At 44.6% G+C, this 26206-nt stretch overlaps 1 protein-coding gene across 4 annotated transcripts in view; it reads right to left on the bottom strand.

Moving 5' to 3' along the window:
* The window catches only part of LOC138248762 (OX-2 membrane glycoprotein-like), a 123844-nt gene extending 99742 nt beyond the window's left edge, over positions 1-24102 (bottom strand). For 2 of the 4 annotated variants that reach the window (XM_069202635.1, XM_069202637.1), the window contains exon 1: positions 23596-24102. In XM_069202635.1, the coding sequence (XP_069058736.1) occupies positions 23596-23766 (171 nt within the window). In that variant the 5' untranslated portion in view covers positions 23767-24102. Of the gene's footprint in view, positions 1-20940; positions 21330-21969; positions 22089-23595 lie in introns of those variants that run through there. The other 2 variants (XM_069202638.1, XM_069202636.1) reach the window with 2 other exon arrangements.
* Between the last annotated feature and the right edge of the window lie 2104 nt (positions 24103-26206).

The raw sequence follows: 26206 nt of genomic DNA on the forward strand, positions 1-26206 counted from the left end.
GCATCATGTTTTTAAAACGCAATCGAAATTATGAGCTCAAAAGATGAAACGAGCTGGCTCTAATACGAAAATGTCAATTTTGCCGTGAACAATATAAAAAGAAGATTTTTGTAACTTAAGTGCCCCTGTTCTCTTGATTAAATAAGTGAATCAGATTTTAGACATTTTAAGCAGGTTTTCCCTTTTGGTTGCAATAGAAAACGAATTGGCTAGTAAACAAGGACTTTATAGAGTAAGTTGCTTTCTAGGTTTAATTCAACATATTTGCATCGAAGACATGCAAATGGACTTGGGAGCTAGGGTTGCTACCTGGCCACAGGCAAGACCAGTATTTGAAAGTTCCAGCTTGCTACCAAGGCGGGGCACCTCCAACCCTTCCTTTTCATTCCTCCCCACCACAGAGGGCTGTAGGCTTTCCATCCTCCCGGGGAGGGGTAAATTGTGAGTAAACCTTGCCAATCACCACCCCTTCTTAGGTCCTCCGAAATAGATTTATTTTTTATTTTTAAGGGGAGGGTAGAGATGTGGAGTACTAGTAGAGATGTGGAGTACTAGCCCTCACTTGAGAGCGGGATTGGAGTGTGACATACTCACAACACAAAACTCATTTCCTGGCATTAAGTGGGTGGATCTTTGGTGGAGGATCACAGCCATGAGGTGATTCCCAAGACGAGATCCACTCAGGAGGTTGCTTTGTATTTTTACTTTCTTTGCATCAAACTGCAGCCAGTGATTCCAATCTTTCATGCATGTTGTACAGTTTGGTCATCTCACTCTTCCATCCTGCAGCCCGCTGCTTTGTTAGTTGGGAAATTTGATATTCACACACCCCACCGCCAACCAATTGGCTAAGCTATGCTGTGGGTAAAAAAGGCAACAGCGTTGGGAGTAAAACAAGATTGCAAATCTTAGTCACAGTTCTGGCCAGTGGCCCATAGTATGTATAGCTGTGAGCGCCGATTTTTAGGAAAAGGGAGATTTACTGATAAACAAGCATCTGAAGGTTCAGCAGGCACGCGAGGTGCACTTGATTTGAGACTGATTACCCTCCCACTCCTTTTATCTTTACGAGGCAAGTCTCCCATGTAGCAAAGTTCCCAAACCCTTACAATGTGTGAGAGATGTGCTTGACATATGACTGACCCCAACAGTTTTCAGAGGTCAGTCAAAAGTCTCCATATTCGCTCAGACAAAGACGCCTCCAAGCCAGCGGCTTCAGACTTTACACAAGTGGCGTCTCAATCATTAGGGGACTTTTAATGTTCTCAGAGTCCGAGACTGTCTTGATGGGGAGTGCTCAATGAATACATTAAATTGCACATAAGAAGGTGCTTTCTAAGCATCTAAATCACTGGTTCCCAACCTGTGGTCCGAGGACCTAAGGGGGTCCGCAAAGCCTCCTTAGAGGGTCTGTCCGTGACTGCTTAGAAAATTACATATTAACAGATCAATAAAGTGTATATAAATAAAGTTGCTAAATGCACAACTGAAAATGTTAAAAACGTACTGTAAACATCAAGATATTTGAAACTGGAGGCTAAAAATGTAATTTGTATCCTCAGATTGATTTGTGGAAGGAGTGCAAATTAAATAATATGGGGTAATCACTTGTGTACGTGTTTTATTGAATGCTTGTTTCTGTATTTTGTGTGTGCTGTTTTGAAGTTCAAATCATCAACAATGTTTAGGCCTGCGTCCCTGGCAGTAATGACTCAGTTTGGGGGGCGGGAGGGGATGCGAGGGGTCCCCAGATTCTAATAAGTGTGGAGGGTCCCCTGGATTCCAGTAATAATAAAGTGGAAGTCAAAAGGTAGGGAACCACCGATCTAAATCATAGCTCTACAAGGTACAATGAGCTTCTATACAAGCAAAACCTGCCCACAGACCATTGGCTTTCATCCCATATTGCTTTTGACAGTACCATGTCTGCCATACACGGTCTGTGCTCTTCGGCAGGCACTAAATGAGGCACAGTAGGCATTTTGGTGATAATGGGCAGCATCCGGCATATGCCGATCTGTAGATATGAACAATGTTTTCCAGTGGGGAACAGAAGAGTGCAGTGTGTCTGCCACTAAGTGGCAGCAAGATCAGAAGGAGTGTCTCAAATTAGCTGCGAGGTGGCATCAGAATGTGAATATGTTTGCTATGACTATCAGAAAGTGAAAGTGGAATCAGAAGGACTGTGCCACAGGATAAGTGTGCCTGACGAAAAGTGGCACTGAGTTGGAGGACTGTATAAATGCCAAAGGAGGCAGCAGGAATATGAAGAGTACGCATCCCCTACATTACGATAGCAATGAATTCTGAAACAGTCTGCCACACCTACCACACAGTGACGTTTGGATACATAGGAGTACAATATGCCTGGTGAATGATGACAGTAGAACCTAAAAGAGTGGTCACTGCTGGGTAATTAGCTGTTGAAATTAGTGACTGGGCAGCAACATCAGGAGGGGATGTTGGAGATCTGAAATGCCAGTGTGTGCTCACAGGCAGCCATTTTGCCTGATCCCGTAGCATCGCATAACATGCGGGCCGCATCACAACACAGGCGCTTAAGAACCTCTGGCAACATCTACAACCTGGGCTGCACACCCTGAAGCATACCCCCTTCTTTTCATTTTCTACCTGACGGGGGCTCTCATATGCACCAGTACAATATTTGCAGATACCCTGCTTCAACTCTCCTCCACCTGAGGCTGACAGAGACAACAACATAACTTGAGGACAGGACACAGACTGCAGAGGGGAATTTGATACCACTTGGAACTATGAGGGCTATGATTGACACTCTGCACTCTATCATCATCTTACTGTTGGGACAACGGTCCGGCACGCCATTGGACATTCTTACATACATGCCTCAAAGGCCCACTACTCCTTCATTGCCCTGTCCCAGTCTGAACTGTGGTAATCAACTTATTGTATATGGCTCTGAGGGCAAGCTTTCAACCGTGTGGATGTCTGTACACTGACACTGAAGCCCCTGGTGACAAATACAACTTGGGCTGCCCGATGTAAATATTTCTCCTATCTTACTGAGGCTCTCTTGCCAGATCGTCCTGGATACCCAACAGCTGGTACTTACGTTCTATGCTGTCTCGGGCAGACAGCATTGTGAGACGAGTCTGCACATTGATAGGCCGCAGTAGGGAGGAATGCAATCTTGCTTCACTTAGAGCTACGATGACCTAGTCATGCTTCTTACTTTGCTCTTTGCATTCATGCAGTGGTTGGCTGTGAACATTTGGACCACTCCTGCTGACATTTACTCATCCACCAGCCTGCCTCCCACTTAGTTGCTGGCAAATACTAATAACCTATGACACTGGTGGCAAACTCTTCACTGTGAGCTGCTCATGCCCCCATGTCGGACAAAATATACAAATATATATGGGAAAAGCAGGCATCCCAGAAGAATTTTGTCACATGGGCAAGAAAAAGGATGCCCACAGGCTTTCAAAGGACATCCCTCCCACGACTCGGAGCTCACCATTCCAGATCCCAACACCATCTGACTTGCCTGGGAGGGAGCAGATAGAATCCACATTGGCCCCACCCCCATAGGGTGCCTCCCCCGAAACCCTTCTCAAGATGGATCGAGGAGTCCCCTCAGATAACCTTGACATAATCCTAGCAGCGATAAAAGACTCCCTTGTGGCCTTGGAGGTCAAATTTTACTCTTTATCTAATGACTGTCAGATCCTCCTGGAAAAAAAAAAAAAAAAAAAATACAACAACAAAAGCTCAAATAAAATAGATGATGCAGAATGGTGCTCTCGCAGTAACATCGGCATCATGGGCCTGTCTGAAGGAGCGGAGGGAGAGGGTCCTATTGCCTTCTTGGAATACTGATTGAAACAAGATATCTCTCCTGAAACTCTCTCCCCTCAATTTGTGATTGCAGAAGCATGCAAGGTTCCAAAGAAAATTCCTGTCTCCAGGAGCATCACTTTGGGTGGAAATCCAGCAGTAGTCGTGCTGGCGGGCGGAAGCGATTGGGCGGTTCCACCACCAGCCCCGCCCCACCACGAGGACACCACCTGCCGTATTATGAGCAATAATATGGCCTGGCGGGGCACTGCCGGCGGTGGAAGCGCCCCTTCCCGTTCTCTGCCGGACAACATCCTCCCCAGACCAGGTAAGTTGATAGTCCGACTGGGGACGGGGGTGGGAGGGTGTTGTGTGTGAGTGTGTGTTGTCTGCGCATGTGCATGAATGTGTGTATGCGAGTATGAGTGTTCTGGTGAATGCATGTTTGCGTGTGAGTATGCATGTTTGGATGGGTGTTTATATTGGTTGAACGCGTGTATGATTGCTGGGGTGAATGAGAGTATGGATGCGTGTGAGTGAATGCGTGTATGTAAGTGTAGGGATTGAGTATGCGTGGTGTGTGTGTGCATGTATGTGGGGAAGGGGGTGGGGGAGTGCTGTGTCTGGAGGGGGAAAAGGGGTAAGGGGCAATGTGTCTGGAGAGGGGGTGGGGGGGGGTGTTGGTATTGCTGGAGGGGTGGTGGGGGGAAATTGGTCTACCGGTGACTTATCCTTTCTGCCAGGGTTTTCGTGGTGGTAATACCAGCCGCAGAAACCCTGGTGGAATGGCGGCTCCTACTACCGCCAACAGTCTTTTGTGGACTGCCAGGTTGGAAATACTCATCTCTGGCCTGGCGGCTCAGACCGCCCTGGCGGTATGAGTGGAGATGTGGCGGGTTGGTAGAGGCCAACCGGCCACAATGTGGCAGTCTTCACCACCAGCCTGTTGGTGGTAAAACTGTTACCTTTACCCTGGCGGTCGCCATGGTCGCAATGACCCCCATAGTCTGTAGAGTTCGCTGACACATACAACTTGATTACATGAAATGTCTGGGGTATGAATTTTCTGCAAAAGCATTACAAAGTTCAAGTTGCATTGCTCGGTTGGCAAGCTCAGATTGTCTTCTTACAAGAAACCTATTTGATGACTGCACAGATATCTAAGCTGTAATCGAAATGGCAGGGTCAGGTCTTTGGCACATGTTTTTCAGCCTACGCCTGAGGAGTTATACTGTGGATTATGGCAGATGTCCCTTTCTGGGTGTGGGAGGCACAGACTGATGCCAAAGACCATTTCATTTTGGTGAGAGACAGCCTTAATGACAAACCTCTGAATTTAGTAGTAGAGTCTGCTCCACATATCGACCAATTAGTCTTCTGGATCCAACTGTCTCCCCTTCTAATAGACTGAACCAGTGTCCTTTGGATTATTGGGGGCGGTGGGATTTCAATTGTGTCCTAGATGTTCACTAAGATAGAAGGATGCCTTTACTTCCCTAGTCTCCCATGCTTCTCAACTCCACCCATTTCCAACACTGGTTGGCACACTCGAATCTAGACAACACATGGTGTCTCAAATACCTGGCTCGTCGCATAATACTCCTTTTATTCCAGTCACAAATTACATTCAAGACTGGACATGTTCACCTGCCCTCCATCCCTCCACATACAGGTCACTCCTATATTCAATCACCCCAGGTCTTATCAGACCACAACCCTTTGGCCAAGAACGTAACTTGGGGCAGGTTGCTCACCGCAATCCCCACTTGGAGGCTTTCGGTCTCTATGTTGGACGATGTGGTTTTTTGACAAACATTACTCGACGCTACAGACACAATCTTCCAGGAAAACACAGGGACTTCCTCCACTCCATGATAGAATGGAAAACTTTCAAAATGGTGATGAGGGGACTATGTATTAGAACTATGGAGGGCATATGATTGGTTCTATTAAGAGATATTGCAAAGACTGAATCTTCATTATTCAATCTGGAATGAGATGTACTATCCACACCAGATAAATTAGGTGACTTATGGATGGCTAGAGCCGCTTTGATATGTAGAATCACATTGATGCAATGACTTCGCCATATCAAACTGGAACCCATAACAAAGGAAATAGACCTAAGTGCTAGCTAACACAGCTGGTTGCCCATCGTCATGCCAGATCTAGCCCGCTCTCCATCAAGTAACCATTGGGTGAGATGGCCCCTAAACATTTTTTACACTTAATATAGTGCATTGCATACAGCTCATCAAATGATCCCAGATTCTGTGATACAGAGATTTGTAGCCCCTATACAACTTAGTTGCCTTACCCCAGAGGCCCAGATATCTGTAGACACCCCTATATCTACACAGGAGAATACATTGCTAATGGGAGACCGTCCCTGCAGAAAAATCCCGGGTACAGATGGCTTGCTAGGTGAATTTTAGACCCAGTTTGTCAATACTTAGCATCCAGGTCTTTGTCGGTTATTTTTTTACTTCAGGCTCTCTTTCCTCCACCCTCAATGAAGCACTTATCTCCACACTGTTGAAACTGCACAAAGACTCATCTGATTTGGCTTCCTATCATCCACTGCCTATTTTGAACATAAACTAGAAAAGTTTAACTAAACTACTTGCATTTAGGCTACTGCAAAGGTTTCCAGTCATAACTGATGAGGATCAGTAAGGGTTTGTGCTGTGTCACAATATCTTTCTCAATATCCATTGGAGGAAGCTTTCAATTCCTTGCATTAGGGGCATATGCACAAGGAATTGTAGCTGTTTGAGGATGGGCCAATATTGGTGGACGTCAATACGAATTCTATGCCCTAATCCCTATGTATGTGGAGGCATGGGGAAATGTTTATGTGCCTCATAGGCAGTGGGCAGAGACACTAGGCAGGACTGCCTCTTAAGGTTTTCCGTGGAAATGGAACCCTTGGAGGTCCACCTATGTCTCCTTAGAGTGCAATGGGGGATACCAATCTTCGGCACTACTCATACGGTTTCCGCGTCTGCTGACGATATACGGTTATATATTCGAGATGCAAGGGTGAACTTGTCCTTCATCGCTCACCTACTAGACAAATTTGCAACTATTCCAGGCCCTAAGGTGAACTGGACGAAAGTTTGCATTTACCCTCTACAACAAGGCTTTGAGTTTCCTTTACAGATGTACCTGGATCCCAGACTGAGGTGTGAAGAGGTCACCTTCTGACATTTATTGCTTAATATTGATCACTCTTGAGGGGAGCTGCAGGATGGAAACCTAGGTAGAGCGGTAAGAGCTCCATGAGCTATGTACGCATTTCTGGTCTTCCCTCTCATTATCAGTGATGGGCTGCGTAGCCTTAGTGAAGTTGGTAGGTCATGCCTCACTACTGTATTTCTTTACTAATATACCACTGCTCGTTCCTTTATTAGGTACCTTCACTCATCCCTTGTTGCAATGAGCTGGGAGACGGGAAGATGCCCAGTATTCCTCGCCACATTGAAGCTCACCGTGTCTGCAGGAAAGCTGTCCCTCTTCGGTTTTAAATGCTATTAATTAGCCTGGCAACTTCAACGTGGGATCCTCTGGCTTTCCAGCCATTCCCTGCATGAAACAGGATTTACTTATGAAGACTTTAAGGAGGGACTGCGGCATTCTTCCTTATTCCCAACCATTTGCTCTGGTTTATGTTTGTGTTTTACGAGGTTGCTTCCCACAGCCTTATCTTTCCTGGCCAGAACCATTAAATCTGAGGTGACCACCTATGCTCCCGCCATTCCCCTGCTGGAACTCTCCACCAGAACGGTATGGCTAGGTCATGGTCAACTATAGCTTTGTACAACTGCAGGACTACTCACACTTGGTGATTTGTCAACTGAGAGATTTTAGACTTCTGGACCCTTATGGCAGATTATAACCTTCTCCCAGGTCACTCAACATTGTCTTATACACCAATCATCTGGCACCACCCTCACACAATGCATCAGACACCCTACAAGGCAGGAACAAGTGGTAAATTGATCAAATGGTTTATTGAGTATTCTTACAGCAGGCTGATGAATCCAGGGTTTCTCTGCAGACCGCCTGGGGAACAGACCTAGCTAAGCCATTCCATGGCACTAACTGGGCTATGGTGTTAGAGTATCTTCATAGATTATCCCGGGGCGCCCCCAGTTTAAATATATCCAATTTAATATCCTGAACCGGGTCTTTCTCACACCAGCATGGATCAATACAACTTTTCCAGAAGCTGTAGCAAACTGTCCCCACTGCGTGCTCTTCAACATGGATCTCCTGAGCTGGCTGTCACTTTATCCCTGCAGGTTGAGAATACCAGATGTACTGTTAACTACGAAAGGCTGTACGTTAACAAATTTCCCTGAAGGGGTGGTGCTAGGACTCTTCCCTCACACTAAACTTGAAAAACCTGCAGTCAAGTTTCTTGACCTGCGCCTTCTGCTAGAGAAGTGGAGTATCAGTATATAGTTCCACTTTCCCAAATATTACATCCTGGGCCAAGACCACAATCTTCTGGTGTTAATCAGAAAGTACCCTGTTTCACAGAGAGGGACAGCCTAACCTGAGCAAATAATGTAATGCTCATGCCTGGGACATGCTTTTGTAAGAGTTCACAGGTGCTACTAACGATGATACTCACCCACCATGAATCACTCCTGACATGCATACATTAATGTCACGTTTTATTTACCTATATCTGGTTTCAGAAGCTTTTCTACTCATAGAGAGCCATATGCCTTTAAAAGGAAGGAGTGCACTTGATTGATAAAGGTGAAACTTAATATTAAGTTGCCCACCATCACTGGGCAAGATACATAGATATAGAAATGACTGTCAGGGGGTCAAGGTGTGGGTAAGGGAAGGTTGTTGGGGATGGTTTCAATTCTTTCATAAAAAAACAACTGTTTATGGATACTCCCGAACTACAGTTTATCTGTAGGACAGTATTACTTTGCCACTTTTATTGTTTAGCTTCTAACACTGGCATATTGATGCTGACAAGTTATATACTGATGATCCATGTCCATCAGTAAAAAAATATTTTTAAAAATTAAAAAAAAGTAATATATAGCATAAAAACTTGCCTAAGGTAGAGCATGCATGTTAGATTTTCTTAAATTCATCAACATAATCTTGTTTGCAACAGCATCCACCCTCTCCTTGCAATCCAGCTCCATTAAGTGTGTGTTTGTGGCAGACTACGTCTTCACTTGTTTTCTGCCAGTGCAGTGTTGCTGTCTACACTATGGGACACCAAAGCTGGGCACCATGTCCTATCCTGTCTCCTTCAGTCTGGTGGAGTGTTTCCCTGCATGGAACTGCAGTACAATTGTACGAATGGTGAGAAAGGGGGAGCCTGGACATTTTCAAGAGGGACCAAGCAGGACTTTTGTACCTTGCTGGACACTGCTATGACTCATTTATGTCTCACCTGATCCTCCACTTAGCCAAAAGGCTATCTTCTGATTACTGCACTGGCAATGGGAATGTGAGCGCTGTGCACACATGAGTACTCCATTAGTGTCTTTGCCTCAGAAACAGCATTTTCCAGGACATCAATTGTTTTATGTATGACCACTGTGACATTCTGTGGGAATAAAGTGCATGCTAGTGGTGACAAGACACCTTTTGTATGCCAAGGCCTAACTACAGCAGAGCCCTGATGGCAAACAGTTGCGTGCTACAGGAAACAATACAGATTCTGTGAAACAAGAGGTTTCCATTGGCCTGGAGACTGACGGAAGGTCCTGCTGTAAACTGGCACAGTCTAATGCCGGGAGCAAGAAGCTGCTGCCTAGTGAAAGGGAGCCGGCCTGGGTCAAGGTAGTATCTACAGTTGGCAACACCACCTTTGGGATACGAGAGGTGTACTTAAACCAAAAGGAGCCCGAGTGAGGCGGTAAAAGAATTTGCCTCTACAGAGTGGTGTGGACATGTCTCTCAAGTTTTGCAGGCACCATTTATACAAATATTATAAAACCAGCTCATAGAAACATTGTTGGACTTTTGCTTATGCAGGGTCATCCCCAGTCTTTTTGCCTCCTGCCTCCTATTTTTTTTCTGACCTGTTGCTGTTGGCTTTTCAACTCTGAGCACTTTACCACTGCTAACCAGTGCTAAAGTGCATATGCTCTCCGTGTAAATTGTATGTAATTGGTTTATCCATGATTGGCATATTTGATTAACTACTAAGTCCCTAGTAAGGTGCACTAGAGGTGCTAGGGCCTGTAAATCAAATGCTACTAGTGGGTCTGCAGCACTGGTTGTCCCACCCACATAAGTAGCTCTGTAATCATGTCCCAGACCTGCCTCTGCAGTGTCTGTGTGTGTATTTTTACACTGTAAATTCGACTTGGCAAGTGTACCCACTTGCCAGGCCTCAACCTTCCCTTTTCTTACATGTAAGGCACCCCAAACGTAGGCCCTAGGTAGCCCCAAGGGCAGGGTACAGTGTATGGATAAGGTAGGACATATAGTAATGTGATTTATATGTCCTGACAGTGAAATACTGCCAACTTCGTTTTTCACTGTTGCAAGGCTGGTCTCTCTCATAGGATAACATGGGGGCTACCTTTAAATATGATTAAAGTGTAGTTTCCCCTAGAGAGTAGAGGGACATGTGGAGTTTGGGGTCCCTGAACTCACAATTTAAAAATACATCTTTTAGTAAAGTTGATTTTAAGATTGTGTGTTTGAAAATGCCACTTTTAGAAAGTGAGCATTTTCTTGCTTAAACCATTCTGTGACTCTGCTTTGTTTGTGGATTCCCTGTCTGGGTCAGTTTGACAGTTAGGTTGTTTTTCACCTCGCACTAGACAGTGACACAAAGGGTGCTGGGGTGTAGCATGCATTTCCTGATTAGCCATCTCTGCTAGGAGGGAGGGGTGGAGTGGTCACTCATCTGAAAGGACTGTGCCTGCCTCCGACAATGCCAGCTCCAACCCCCTGGTGTGTGTCTGTGGCCTTGCCTGGGCAAGGCAGAATTTCACAAGTAGGTGTGAGTCCCCGTTGAAGAAAGGGGACTTCAAAAACTAAAATGGGTATAAGAAGGGCACCCAAATCTACAGACTTTAGAAACACTTCTGGAACCAAGAGGAACCTCTGCCTGGAGAAGAGCTGATAGCTGAGGAAGAAGTGCTGCCCTGCCTGTGACTGCTTTGTGGAGCTTTCCTGCAGTGCTGCTTCTGCCAGAGTAAGAGGGCAAAGACTGGACTTTGTGTGCCTTCCATCTTGTGAAGAAATCTCCAAGGGCTTGAGTTAGAGCTTGCCTCCTGTTGATTGAAGTCTCAGGGACAGCAAAGACTTCTCTCTGCCAGCACCTGGAGTCTCTGGAAAGACTCCTGCCCCGACAAGTGGTGCCCTATCCAGTCCCTGGGCCCTTGAAAGGAAACCTGGTGGAATCCAAGGAAATCGACTTCGGACCGACGCCGCTGCTGAATCCGGTAACGCCGCCTGCACCTGACGCCGTGACCGTCGCTGGAACGCGACGCTCTTCGCAGGCCCGACGCCGCAGCAGCCCCGCTGAAGTCCGCGACTCCGTGGAAGTCGCTGCACCACATCGTGACCGACGCCGCTTGAAGTGCACGGATTCAACGTTTCGCACAGACGCCGCGATTCCCGACTTCGCGCATCGGCTTGTTTTCACTCTTCACCAAAGGTACTGTACTTGGGGGTCTACACGACTCCGTGTCCGGCGCCGCTGGTGTCGGCTTGTTGGGAACAACTCCGCCACGACGCCTTGTTAACAGCTCATCAAAGCATTTTTGTTTCTAAGCACTATTTTTGAGTTTAATCTTTAAAAATTCATAACTTGACTTGTGTATGTCGGATTTTTGTCAGCCTGGGATCTGAGACATACTCTTTTTTGCAATGTTTGTTGTCCTTTTGCCCCTCCTGCAGCATAAAGAGATCTCCAGCACCCTCAGGAAGGACGACTGAATAGAATATACATCTCTCCTCTGCAGGTCTCTCCTCTGCTATATATAAACGCTATGTTGTATTATGCCTATTCATGATTAGTTGTATTTTGGAGTGTTTTACTAAGCATTGTCATGTCATTTGCTCTATACTCCCCTCTCAACAGGACCTCGGCACACCTTTACTCACAGGCTTAGACCCGCGGTACACAGTCATTGGCTTCCCTCAAGGCTTCTGCCTCAGTTCCTAGACAGTTTATTTTTCTTTTCTTCTCCATCTTTTCTTGTCTACTACCCTTACTACCGAGCATGATTTTTTTCTCCTTCTTCTTCCCCCAAATTTTAACATTTAGCACTTGTTCCTGCTTAGGGTTATCTGCCCCCTCCCACGCCTGACTGGTTCTTCCATTTCCTTTTTAGGGTCGAGCCCGTGTAGCATGCGCTTGTGCATGCATATCGCTTGTGAGATGCTGTAGTAGCTAGAAAAGGGCTTGGAGCCCCACCCATGACACGTCATTGTCTTTCATTGGTTCATGGGCTTGCCTTTTTAAATTCTGTTTGCTTTCATTAGTGGAAGGCATGCATATGTCATGCCTTTTCCGGTGGTTAGCCCTCCTCGAGCGCAGCGACCAAGTACTGAAAACATACGAGGCTCGCTGTTTTCCGTCCGGTTTGTGGACTACTTTTTCTCTTTTTTCGCAGTGCAATCTCGCTTGTTTAGGAGCGCAATCTTGCTCGTTTTTTTCCATTTAATGAGGCAAGAAAAGTCCGGTTGGGAATTTACAACTGCTAATAGCAGTAACTCAGAGAAATGCGAGACCCTGTGCATTGCAAATGCTTGTTCTTTTTTCCTCCCCCTTTTCTCAGTTTCTTTCCTTGCTTCTTTTCCATTCTGGTTGTAATCCCTTTCTCTTCTGCCCCTTTGTTCCGTCCCTCCCACACTCCCACCAACCTCCTCCTTACCATGATGGCCAACATTTTTCCACCGCCCCCCTTGCCTCCAAGTCATATCCTGGAATGTTAAAAGCCTTACACATTTTATAAAATGTAAAAAGATGATATCCTATCTGCAGTCTAAACAAGTTGATGAGGCTCTCTTCTAGGAAACCCACCTTCCTCATGCGGAATCTAAAAAGTTGCATCATGATTAGGTGAGTGGGTAGTCCATAGCAGTTGCCCGGGTGCACCAGTAGATGGCCTCAAACAACCAAGGAAGTGCAGAGTTGTGATTCTTTAGCGCAGATCCCTCCCTCTCACTATCATCAAGACAAGACGGATCCAGATAGACGATATGCCTTTGCTAAACTTCGGCTTAACGGGGGGACACTTTACTTACTTTTATTAGAATTTTTTTTTCTTCACCTCCGCCGTCTTCTTATGGAAATCGGGACACCCCCCCCCCCCACCCCCCCCCCCCCCCCCCCACTATCTCAAAGCAGGGGATTGAACATGGGACAGGATGCGGAACTCGACTGCACCGGTTCACTTGATATAGGTAATAATGCGGATTGGGCCCTCCTAAGGTATGATATTTCCCAAAGGTGACGGTAAAGTGACGGATATACCACCAGCTGTATTACGAGTCCATTATATCCTATGGAACTCGTAATACGGCTGGTGGTATATCCGTCACTTTTGGGACGGTTTAACACCTCTTCCAAAGTTGTAATAACTCCCATAGTCTAGTGGATGTCTGGCGACTTTCGCACCCAGAGGCCTGGGAATATACTTTTTTTTTTTTCTTTTAAATTGCCAGTTAACAGCACTCAGTCTCATCTGTAATACTTCTTTGTATTTCAACCAGTGATAGCACTCCCCGGGGACGCCCAGATCCTGGAGGGTGCACTTTCGGACTATTCCCCGATCCTGCTTTCCTTGGACCTCGGAATTTCCTTCCCTGTACATAAGCCATGGCGTTTAAACATCTTGCACTATCTTACTCCCTAGGGCAAATCTCAGCTCTGATCGCATGTTGCCACTTACCTGCCAAATAATAGGGGGCTGTCACTTCCCACTGGGTCTTATGGACGGCTGCTAAAGGAACTATCTGTGGCCAGCTCATGAGAGATGCAGCTCTAGCCAATGCTCAGAGGGCAAACCAGCAGAAGGGCCCTGGAGGACAAGAGTACATCCCTCACACAACTCTGCACTCACAATCCCTCGTACCCTCTCCGTTGCCTCTTGGAGAAAGCCTGGATGGACCTCAACGCACTGTTCACCTCTAAAGCAGAGTATGGACTTCAACAACCTAAAGGTTGTCACTATGAGAAAGGCGATAAGGCAGGGCAGTTGTTGGCAGCCCAGATGTGTAAACAGGAGTTGGCAATTGCCATCTCAGTCACTAAATCCACGGATTGCACTATCCTCACTCGCCTACAAGACATGGTCAATGAGTTCATGGAATTCTACCAGACCCTGTACACACCAGAGGGGACAGACAACCCTATCCGCTTGGAGGCCTTTTTTGATAGTATGCACCTCCCTAGCCTGAATGAGTCTGCCAGGGACTTACTGAAGGGGGAAATCCGGAAAAAAAAGACAGTGAGCAATCCATTTTTAAACTCCCTTATCACAAGGCCCCTGGAGAAGATGGCTACCCTGCACAGTTTTATAAGTGGGCTGGTGAAGTTGTGGTACAAGGCCTTTTGTGTAGCCAAACAAACAGGCTCTCTCAGCTCAATCTTAAATAGGGTGGAAGTAACAGTCTTTTCTATGCTGGGGAAAAAAAAACCTACTCTGCTAAAGTTAAAGGCTCATTTCCCTGCTTAACATGGACATCAAGATACTTGCCAGGGTGTTCAGGGCTTTCCTCCAAATGGTGATCCGATCTATGATTCATCAAACACAGGTGTGGTTCGTCCTTGGCCGCTCTGCCAGACTTCACCCCAGCACATTTCTCATGCCCTGTGGTCAGTTAACGACCTACAGGATGAGGCCCTTGCCCTCTCACTGGATGTCGAGAAGGCATTCAATAGGATTGAGTGGGATACCTTTTTGTGACCCTCCAGCGATTTGGTCTGGGGGAGGACTTTATAGACAAAGTTCAATGGCTCTACAAATCGCTTACTGTCCAAGGTAATTGTGGGGGGTTTCTCTCAGATCCATTCCCAGTCCAACGGGGGACCCAGCAGGGCTGCCCAAGGTCACCCTTGTCGTTTTTAATTGCCCTGCGGCCTCTTGCAGCCTCTCTTCTCAATCCCCACACCTTACCGGAATTACCATGAACGGTGGGACATCTACTATTTATTTTTACGATGATGACATACTGGTTACCCTCCCAAACCTCTCATTCCTTCCTGGCCCTCCTAGACATCCTCTCTAGATCTTTGATGCTCCCAGGGTACCGGGTTAACTGGAACAAAAGTGAGGCTTTACGGTTGACCACCAGTGCAGCAATATCCACTTATCCCTTTCAATGGAAGTACTCGCACCTGAAGTACCTGGGGGTTTACATAAACCAAAGACTAGACTGCATAGTGGCAGATAACCTTGATACCCTGCTGGTGTGTATGAAGTTGGACTTTGAGAAGTGGACCCACCTCAGACTCTCCTTATGGGGCAGGGTACAAGCGGTTCAAATGGTGTTGCTGCCACAACACACCTATGTCTTCGGCATGTTGGCCCTTCTGGTTCCTCTTTCATTGCTGTGTTCCATGGACTGGAATATAAGGTCTTTTGTATGGGGCGCCTCCCTTCCCCGGTTAGCTAGTAGAAAACTCATGACCCACCGATCTTGTGGAGGCCTGAGATTCCCCTCGATTCAGTGCTATGCTCTGGCACTGCACTTGGCACAGCTCTCTTGCATGCTTCCTGGGCTTCCGGATCCACTGCAGTGGCTACTGGTACTGCGCACCCTGCTGAGTCATCCACAGGGACTGCAGCCACTCTACAAGAGTGGTGCTTCTATGCCAAGCCCCACCAACCTAATGCTGAAAGCCATGATCAAATCATAGAGGAGGGCCCACTGCCTCTTAGGGGCGGATCCTCTTCTTCATGACCATGCCCTTATATGGGGCAACTCTGGCATCCCTATGATCATGCTCCATTATGGGGCAACTCTGATATATGTATAGGTGGTGAGATGTTGAACTGGGAGCCAGGGCGTTCTGCAGGCATTTACACCCTTCATCAAGTCCTTGAACGGGGTGTCCTTAAATCCTTTGCGTCACTCCGTGAAGAATTCAGTTTGCCATACCATCTGTCCTGGTGATACCTGCTGCTCCAACATTGCCTTCATCATCGTGTGGGCGCGCAACCCTGGGCCCTCCAGTCCTCTCATGTAGTCTCCTACTTAGAACTTGGGGCCGCTTCCGTGGGGTGATATCTGGCTTCTATAGCCTCTTGTGCCGTCATCTTGTCTCCATGCCCTTTTAAATAACCTCTGTAACACATGGCAAACCAGACTTCAAACAGAATATGAACCAGCATACATTCTGGAGGCACTGGATCGTGGAGCTCAGGAGGCACGATTGAAGTTCTGTCTCTAAGTCATTGCATAACTTGCACTGGACTCCTGTAAAACTAAGGACAGCGGGCCTGTTGCCATATGTAAATTGATGGCAATGTTGCCAAGACCAATGCAATCTGACATATGTCCTCTATGACTGCCTTTCGGTACAACCTTTTTGGGAGGCAGTCAGTACTACACTGAGCAAGACACTACCAATCACATCACCCCTGCTTCATTCCCTGATCCTTCCACATGATCTCACAACCTCCCCCGCCCTTACCCACCTCCAAGGCCATCTACTGCATATGGCTCTCACCACAGCTAAGATTTGCATTCTCCGACACTGGTGTTCCCCCGCCTCCTTCCCATGATGAATGGCTTTCGAAGATGTACCAAACAGCCTCCTATGAGCGGGTCATATAACCTACAAGATAAGACTGAGACCTTACTCCTCACCTGGGCGCACTTCCTCAGAGAAAAACCTTAGCTGAGAGAGTCCCTGTTATTAGAAGGGTGATCAGATATTATATCATAATGACACTGCCTTTGAGATTCCATCTGATCATGATTCTTGAGGGTGTGTGCCTACTTTCCCCACGATTCTCTCACACTCCAGCCTTTTTTCTCTCCCTATTCTCTCAGCCTCTCCGTCTGACCCTCTCCCTCCTACCAAGGTTGAATGGATGCGAGTATGGATTACCTGTTTGTTTCTCTTCTATTTGTTTGGTCACATTATATTTTTCTGGTCCCCCCCTCATCCTTCTGACTATTCTGTGTATAGATGTGGAACTGCGTGCCCTCCTTGATATTACCCTTCCCTAGCCTTCAAGGACCCCTCCCCAGTGGGAACACCACAACCTATGGTAACTTATGTCCCCCCCACCCCAGCTCCCACCCTAAACATTGTTTTGTTTTAATCTTCCAATAAAGAATTGTAAAACCAAAAAAAAAAAAAAAGAAAGAAAAGAATGTGGCCCCAAATTCTTAAAGAAAGTCACAAAAGTGCACCCATGGTATATGTCGTACCCCTATAAAATATTTGTGAACTGTATTTTAGCATTGGTAAATACCATGTGTAGATTTGCTCATGTGAAAATCTATTGAGCATTTGCAAGTTCATTTTCCCTCCAGCCACTTTCTTCCCAACCCTGGAAGAAGTTCTAATTCTGCCATTGTCAGGAGTAAATGTCCAACCTTTCTTATTATGGGAAAATATTAGAGAGAAGCTGGTGAAAATCTTTAAAACATGCAGGTTAGTAGGTTTGCAGACTCAAAGGCATTCCAGCCCTGGAACTATTGCTTACTGCTTCCTCCAGCCCCAGTATGCAGATCTGCAGAAAGGTGGCAAAATAAGGAAATTGCTACAGTAGGGATTGAAACTGCAAGTATTCAAGCCCTACTATGGTAGTAGCCCTGGCATAATCAGAGAGGCTATTATCAGAGCTCTTACATAATGAGACTGCTGCCATAATTTGGCGCCACACTACATGGCACCAAAGGGACAAGTAGATCTTTTTACAGGACAAGTAGATTTGAGAAGCAACCTGTCCCCTGGACAAGTAGATATTTTAATAAATTCCACACCCCTGCATCCACATTGGAGTCCATACTCAGCTACCTGTAGTATTTTATCAATAAATACTTTTAGTTCAGTTGCACCTGAATGGTCAAAATTGCACATAATGGTAATTGTGTTTCCAAGACAAACAAGGGGAACGAACAAGGTCTGACCAACTTATCAAATTCAAACGAAAGATCCAACACTTTTAAGACTGCTCCAGATCCTTTTCTAGAGGCCTTCCATTAACCAAAAATGTCTTCACTTGATCGAAATGCGTAAGTAACTCGCGCCTCTCCAGCTATTCCTTCTTTGAAACAGAACCATCACAAGTATTACTGGCATCTACTACAGTAACCACACGTTCTTGTTCATCATGCAGTTTCCTCTCCCCCCAATCAGACACACCGTCTAAAGCAGTGGTTCCCAACCTGTGGTCCGGGGACCCCTGGGGGTCCGTGAAGCCTTGTCAGGGGGTCCGCGAGAGCCTAGAAAATTAAAAAATATTAACAAATATTGACAAATTAGGTCCCCAGCTTCCAGTAATGACTCAGGCCGGGGTCCCCAGATTCCTATGATGATTCAGTGGGGGTCCCTGGGTTCCATTAATGCTAAAGTGGGGGTCCACAGAACTCAAAAGGTTGGGAACCACTGGTCTAAAGGCATCCTGGACAATCAGCAAATATATTTTTTTCACACCTGAAATATTCTTCAGTAGAAAACTGAATTTGCGGAATCTTGAGATGTGGATCACTGACCTAGGAGACGCCTTACCAGCACCGCGTCTATCCAACATATAAACAAATGGTTATATCAATATCCAGGTCCAACTCATTTCCCCAAAGGTACATTTCTAATAGCTCACACACAGACACATACCTCCCTCTCTATGGTGCAAGAGACGATACAGTTTGTTTCTTGTTCCAGACTATATTTAACCCAACTTGCATCTGCTGCAACAGTACAACCTCCTAAACTGCCAAAAAGGTGGTGAGCTTGATATCATATTTTTGACCTTTTAAAAAGTACTGTTCTTGATCCTACATGAATATTGCTCACTTTTATATAACAACCTCCTGAACTCTGAAGACTTGTACAAACCCAGCGTAGTACTCACCCAAGTCCAGGATGGACTTGAGAACATCCTTTTTCTGTGGTTTGGGTGTTTTTCTTATAACATCTATCAAATAAGATTGGAGTAAGATACCATCTGCAGTAACGGAATGCCCCAAATACTCAACTTCATATTTCAAATATGTGCGCTCATCCCTACTGCCACCCCCATCTTTCAGGATTTGTAGCACTTTGTCCAAAAGCTAATTATATTCCTGAATGGATTTAGTAACAGCCAATATGTCATTCTGAAAGGTTTGAACATGAACAATGCTCTTAAATAATACTTAGTAAAATTCTGAATAACGCTAGTGGCAAAGGTCAAGCATAAATGGAGTCTCAAGTACCTCTATGCACCAACGAGAGGCACAAAAGTAGTTAATTCGTGCGACTCCACCAACAGATTTACTTGGTGATAAGTGGACTTGAGATCTCTGATAGAAAACAAAAACAAAAGAGCTCCCCCACCCACAGCATCTCATGACTTTTGAGGATGGGATTATAACAATGTTCTTATTAAAGGAGCACAAATCCACACAGACGGGTATTCCAAGTGTTTTCGGGTTATTACAACAGTTAACACCCACTCGGATGAGTTGGTAGGTTCCATTATACCATCTATGCACAGGGTGTCTAAACGTTTTAATTAATCCCATGGAACTGACCTCTGAGATTGATTTTATGCTCTGGCACTTCGGCATTGCTAATGTTGGGTACAAAAACATCTTTAAACTTTTGTACAAAACCATGTACATCACTCTCAGCACATCCGTGATTCAAAATATGCATTTCACCTGAAACAATTGGGCATTCCGAACTAAGTCTAAGAATCGAGCCCAACCTTCCTAGATCACGTCACTCTACAATGCCACGTCATTTTTCAGCAACAAAATATTTGCATATATTTTAAAGGCTTCTGGAAGCCTTCAAGATGAGACCAACCCATCATGCAGCGAATGTCGTATCAGAAATAATAGTGTCAGGCAAACTGAAGGGTGTCACGGTATTCGTGGAAAGCTCAATATTAGGAACATAACACATAGGACCTTTAAATTTGTAATCAGGGTCATTCGGATCTCCAATTGTAAGTATTAGATTGTAACTCAACTCCTAATTTATCTCATCAAACAATTCACCTAAACACTCAAGCCAGATATACCACACTTACACACACTATGAAAGTGTCCCAATATGTTACCATTGTTGCAACTTTAACCAATTGCTGAGCAATTAGGGCTATTACTCAAATACCTCTTTCAAACACTATTTTTAAGATTCCCATGTCTCTGACGAATGGCACATATAGATGACCCCGAGTTGGAGTCATGGGTGGCAAAGGCCTTTGTGGATACTGTGGAGCATTTGGTCCCCTCAGCAGTATCCAGGACTAAAGGTAAAGAGGAAGCCCAGTATGCTATCAGCCTTTCCTGTATTATTTTAGAAAATCAATAAAAGACAAACTTTTCTGTAATGCAGACATCAATAGTCCTCAGATTCACATGTAGCTGAGAATATTATGTAAGCAGCTATGTACTATTCTACAAATTCATGACTCAAATGCTTAGTTTTAAATAAAATGCCATCTAACATCAAGCTACATTCTTCTTAAAAATGTTTGTCCAATCGTATTTTACTTTTTCACAATCATCCCATAGCACAAAAAGACCACAATCTGCTTCAATGTTAGGTAGACTGTAAATATTTTTTTGAATGGTGTCACCTAGAGGCCCAAATATTGTCTGCTGGAACAAAATGTCATCAATGCCTATCAAATAGTTTACAGAGGCTCAGCGACACTGCTTCCACTTAAGCATTGGTTTACAGGGATTCTATTCAGATAATCTGGGTTGAAACTATATGGAGAGGCCATTGCCATGAACACAAACTCAAAACACAAACCGAAAGAAAGCTGTACGAATACACAAATTGTACAACTGTTACACTTATGCAAAATTATCTCGAACTATTGTAAAATATATGAGCAACGTTTTCCACTCCAAAATTAACTTGTTAGTCATCTTTTTTTAATGTGCAAGGAATAATAACAAAATACAATTATTTAGGCAACCAACCATATCCCACAATACCTGCATATCAACAATATTTTCGCTTCAGCAGTTCTGAGCTATCCTCATACTGTCCCAAACGATGATGAATTGGCTCTCAGTGCTGGAATCCATTAATAAGAAAGAAATCCAACTAGCGGATACAACCACACACACAAAAGTGTGAGACTCCGCGCCTACTATGATATCAAAGGGCAAGTTAAGCCAACTATATCACACAGGCAGCCTGACTAGGGAGATTAAGCTCTTGCACGGACGTGGGTTCCGGACTCACTAACTGGAGTCAAGCTACGCACGATGATGAGGGGCGACACCCGGAAACCGGTCCCAGGATGCTTGTTTCCAGGCCAGGGAGGACCGGGCCTGGCAGTTCGGGCTGGACTGTTCCCGTGGGGAGAAGGATCAAGTCTGATTTGCATATGGCTAGGTCCAAACTGGGGTGGGCAAAAACAATGGATTGGGACGTGGCCAGAGCGAATGCCAGTGGCTGAGATTAATTCAAGCATTCCATCAATCACCTTGTTATTTTTGCATTTAACATACATACCAGCATAATCAGAGACTATTATCAAAGCTCTGGTAGGAGAAAGCTGCATAATTTAGGACTTCAGTGCAGGTCATTAAATGGGACAAGTGGAATTGTATACAGGATAAATAGGTTTATGAAGCATCCAGTAGATATTTTATAAAAGTCTAAAACTGCTGTTAATTTATGTATTTGCTGGTTTTTTGGTGCATGTTACTCTGTTTGACAAGCATAGGGTTAAACAAACATATGAAGTGCTACAAATGGCCCTCAATGGTGATAGAGGGAGTTTTCTCTTCAGGTAACTCTAGAGTTAACAATAGATCGCACATGCTTTGTAAGGAAAAAGAAAAAAAAAGAAAAAAACAACCAAAAACAATCAGGTGCGCTACGAAGCAGGTCAGTCCACAAGGCATACTAGAAAGACGCTACCAGGTATGTGATGTCCAAAATACAATCAACAATTTCCCACAAGAACCCAAACACAGGAAAAGAGGGAGGCCGCTGCCTCGCTGAACACACACCTGGTGCAGCTGGAGCTATCTGCGTGGAATCCACTATGGAACCTTCTGATGTATAAGACATCAACTGTCTCCGCTCCCTCAGCAGTGTCCAAACTGCAAGAAGACACCAGTAATGCTGCAGGGAAAGAAGATTATCTGACTCAGTAATCAAATCCTCCCTCCTCTTTGTCTGCCTGCTCCACGGAAAAACCCACGGAAAAACTAGTAGGTCTGACGTATTTTCACCTAAATTACCCATCCAAATGGAAAACTGCTTAAGTAAATGAGCCTAGGCAGATGTATCAGTGGCCCCACAGAGGGCTTTTATTAGCACAATTATATTATATATATATATATATATATATATATACACACACACACACACACATATATACGTGCATGGTCGAGGGTGCACAAGAACATACATCAATCCCAGCAGTTTGGACACAGTACAACAGATTTCCAGGAGTACTCTAATGCATGAAATGTATGCACGGGGAATTTCCACCTAACTGAAAATTCTGCATGCGTAAATTTGACAAATGTATATTACAACAATGATGTTCTTATTTTTCACAAGTTATTTCCACCCTACACTTCCATTAAATATTGGGATGCCATTTTCTCATGCTTGCCCTAGGAAAATCACGTCTTCTTACTTGGACATAGGTAACCGTGCATCCACCTATAGTATGAGTAAGTACCTAACAAGAGATGTGCCAATACCCAGCAAATACTTGGGTGTCCATCTATTACAAACGAGTTCCCACCACAGACGTCCAATATATTTAGATACTCACCCTGTAAACTGACCAATTCTACCGTTAAAGTGGAACATAATCATAAGTGAACTGCCGAACATAAATTCTCAAAATAAGTCATCAGGGCTTTTTAATTAAACAATCGCTTGATTACAACACGTCACTGGAGTTTAAATTAAAACATTGGTGTTTAACAAAAGCTCAGAAAGAAAACGAAATTGTTTTTCCAAAATGTTGCTACCTCATAGCACAAGAGAGTACGCTGTTCAAAATACTTTTGGGCACGTGCCCATCCCTATCAAACTGCACATCCGCGCCCCGGAGTATTATTTAGTATTTATGCCGATTGCAGATCCTGGATTAGTAGTCCTGTTAATCTCACTGTCAAGACTGACGCGAATCCTGTTATGGCGGTACTTTTATGGCAAGTTTCGTAAAATAAACTTAAAAAGGAAACGCAGACAAAACAAAAAACGGTCACAATAAAATATACCCAACACTGCAAATAAAAAGGCGAAATAACTTTAGAAGCATGTTAATGCCGACAAAGCGATTCTTTAGAAAAATATAAAACAGATGCAGTTTTGCCAGATTAATAAAAAAACGATGTGAAACGAATTAGATTCCCCCATCTGTTCGAAACAAGAATGAACCGTCGGCGCACGGGGGTACGGCTCCCGAAAAGATGCCAACTAGCTAAACGGATCTATCCGTGGCCCCTGGCGTAGAATGAACAGACTTCACGGAGGAGTAAAGCCAGGGTACGCGGTCCTCCATGTCGTGGTTCTGTGCGGCTGTCGGGGGCGTGACTGTGATGCAGCATTGTTCAGGGGAGCAGGGCCGAGCACGCGATGCAGCCCCACTGCGGTCCCGCGCCACCCTTTACCTCTCGTGCCATCCCGGGCGGTCGCGGTCCTCTTTGTTTGCCGAGGTCGCCGTCTCGGCCATTGCCGGGAAGAGCGGTCGAAGATTGATGTCCGAGAAGCCGGTGTTTTGCAGTCGCATACACTCGCATGCGGCTCCTCCTCCCCTTCCTCCTAGCCCCTCCGTCTCCCATATAAGATGTGAGCTGCACGTGGACTGCGTATATGCGCGAGACACACACTTACCCAGTCACTTCCCCCCTCCCACAAACTAAACAAGCATTTGCAATGCATCGGGTCTCGCGTTTGCTCGTGTTAGAGCCGATCGCGTTGTAAACTCCTAACCCGACTTTTCACCTATCGGGCAAAAGTGCATTTATGCACGTAACCCGAAAAAGTGTAATCAAGTAGGTAAAGCGCTCGACTTCTGCCAAGCGAGATCGGGCTCGTAAATTAGTTAAAAAAAAAAAAAAAGTCCACGAGCCCGATGGAAAACAGCGAGCCTCGCATGTTTTCTGTACTTGGTAGCTGCGCTGGAGGAGGGCTTACCACCGGAAAAGGCATGACATATAGACTAATGAAAGCAAGCTGATTTAATTAGGGAAGCCCACTAACCAATAAAAAGCACTGATGTGAAGTTCACAGGGCTCCGAGCCCTTTTCTAAATACTAAAGAGTCTCCCTGCTATACGCATGCGCGAACGCATGCAAAGCAGGCTCGACCCTAAAAAACACGCGGCAGCAAGTTTATTAATAATTTAATGGCACCTTCAGTACTTCGATTACAAATGCATATTTTTTAAAAGAGGGCCTGCGCCCTCTCATGTTTGTCTCCGTTTACGTTGCAAGTGGAGAAATCAGAGTACGTGGGGCATGGAGATGGGCTGGATTGAAATGCAGAGACCTGACCCCTAGCCTAAACTTAAGACTTATTACTGACGTAAATTACATTTTATTTATAGTAATTCTTTACTATTCAAGACGTTTTTTTTAACAATCCTGTTTTCATCTCAATCCTTTGTAGTACTGTGTTGCTTAACGTTTAGTAAGTGGTTAAACTCCTAGAACTAAGCATAAACTCCACCTCTGAGGCTCATTCCATTTAGAGCTGGTACATTTAATTTCATCCTTTTAAAATTTCTTGCACTTTTACTTTCTTGTTAAAATCATCTGCACTTTCTTTACCACATTAGGCCTCTTGATGTTATGTTGCCTGAGTGTGAAGCGCTCTGACCCACCTCTGACCCTCGAAGGCGCTATACAAAGCCAGATAAATAATCAGAATACCTTTTAAAGACGCCTATCTCGAATGCAACCAACGATGTAGGGCAGTAGTCTCCAAACTTTTCAGTAGGAGGGCCACATGTATATGTTACAAATATTCGCAAGCCGCAAAAAATCAGTTTTATAAATGCATTAGCTAAAATTTAAATGAATGAATAAGGTTTACTTGGATTTTTTTGTAATTAGCATGATATCATTCGGAACAAAAGAGAAATGTGAGTTACAAAGAAACAATACCATGCTTAAACTGAGATAATAAATAATTATAATAAATATAATATATAAAATATAATATATATAAATAATATAAGAATATTAAAATACAAAATATAAATAGTAATAGTGATATATAAATATATAACTAATGTATAAATATATATATATGCTCCACATAAAATTCAAACGCTGGCACTCCATGCAGATTACTGTCCTTTATTTATATCCAAAATTCCATATCAATCCATATGACTCAAGAAATCACAGATTTAAGGCGACGCGTTTCAACCATCACGGTCTTCCTCCTTGGCCCTCCAGGTATTCCTGAATTGCAAGAGTTAACAAAGGATTTTGGGGGGATTTCTGGTTATGCAGTTAACAATCAAAAGACCGAAATTATGGCATGGAATATGGAACTAAATGATGAGGTAGCGAATGTAAAAAAATAAGTCAAATATTTGGGGATTACGGTGACACATGATATATGTAAAATGGCAGAAATAAATCTTGCTCGGGCTATGAGGGAGGTGGGCCTTTTACTGAGGAAATGGCTAAATCTTCCACTAACTATAATAGGTCGGATTAATGTGGTAAAAATGGTGATAGTCCCTAAATTAACTTTTATTTTTAATGCATTGCCATTAATGTTTATCAAGGTTGCTTTATAGAAATTGCAGGGGAAAATTAATAGTTTCATTTGGGCATCAAAAGGTGTTTGTATATCATGGAAAGAGCTCAGGAGAAAGAAAGAAAAACGTGGTCTGGCAGCTCCTGATATACAGTGCTATGCATGGGCATATCTGTTAAAAACATTAAAACAGAGTTTTTATGCATTTCACCATTCTGAGCTGGGGCAGGTGTTAACTGCTATGATGGAAGGCCAGGAGGTCCAGAGAAGTTTCTTGTATAAGTTTGGGGATCTGAAGTTCTTCCAAAAAATTCGATTTAAGATAATATATGAATGGGCAGTGTTGTGGTATGAGGTGAGGAAGATCACGAAGTTGTCATATTACAATGAATATGCGCCGATTTGGGACACTCCTGGTTCCCCGGGGTGGACTAAAGATGCCCTGGCTATTCCCCTGAAAGAGGCAGGTTTTTTGCAATGGAAACATCTTTGTTATAATGGTGAACT

This window comes from Pleurodeles waltl, chromosome 8 (assembly GCF_031143425.1).
Source record: "Pleurodeles waltl isolate 20211129_DDA chromosome 8, aPleWal1.hap1.20221129, whole genome shotgun sequence".
In the NCBI taxonomy this organism is placed as follows: Eukaryota; Metazoa; Chordata; class Amphibia; order Caudata; family Salamandridae; genus Pleurodeles; species Pleurodeles waltl.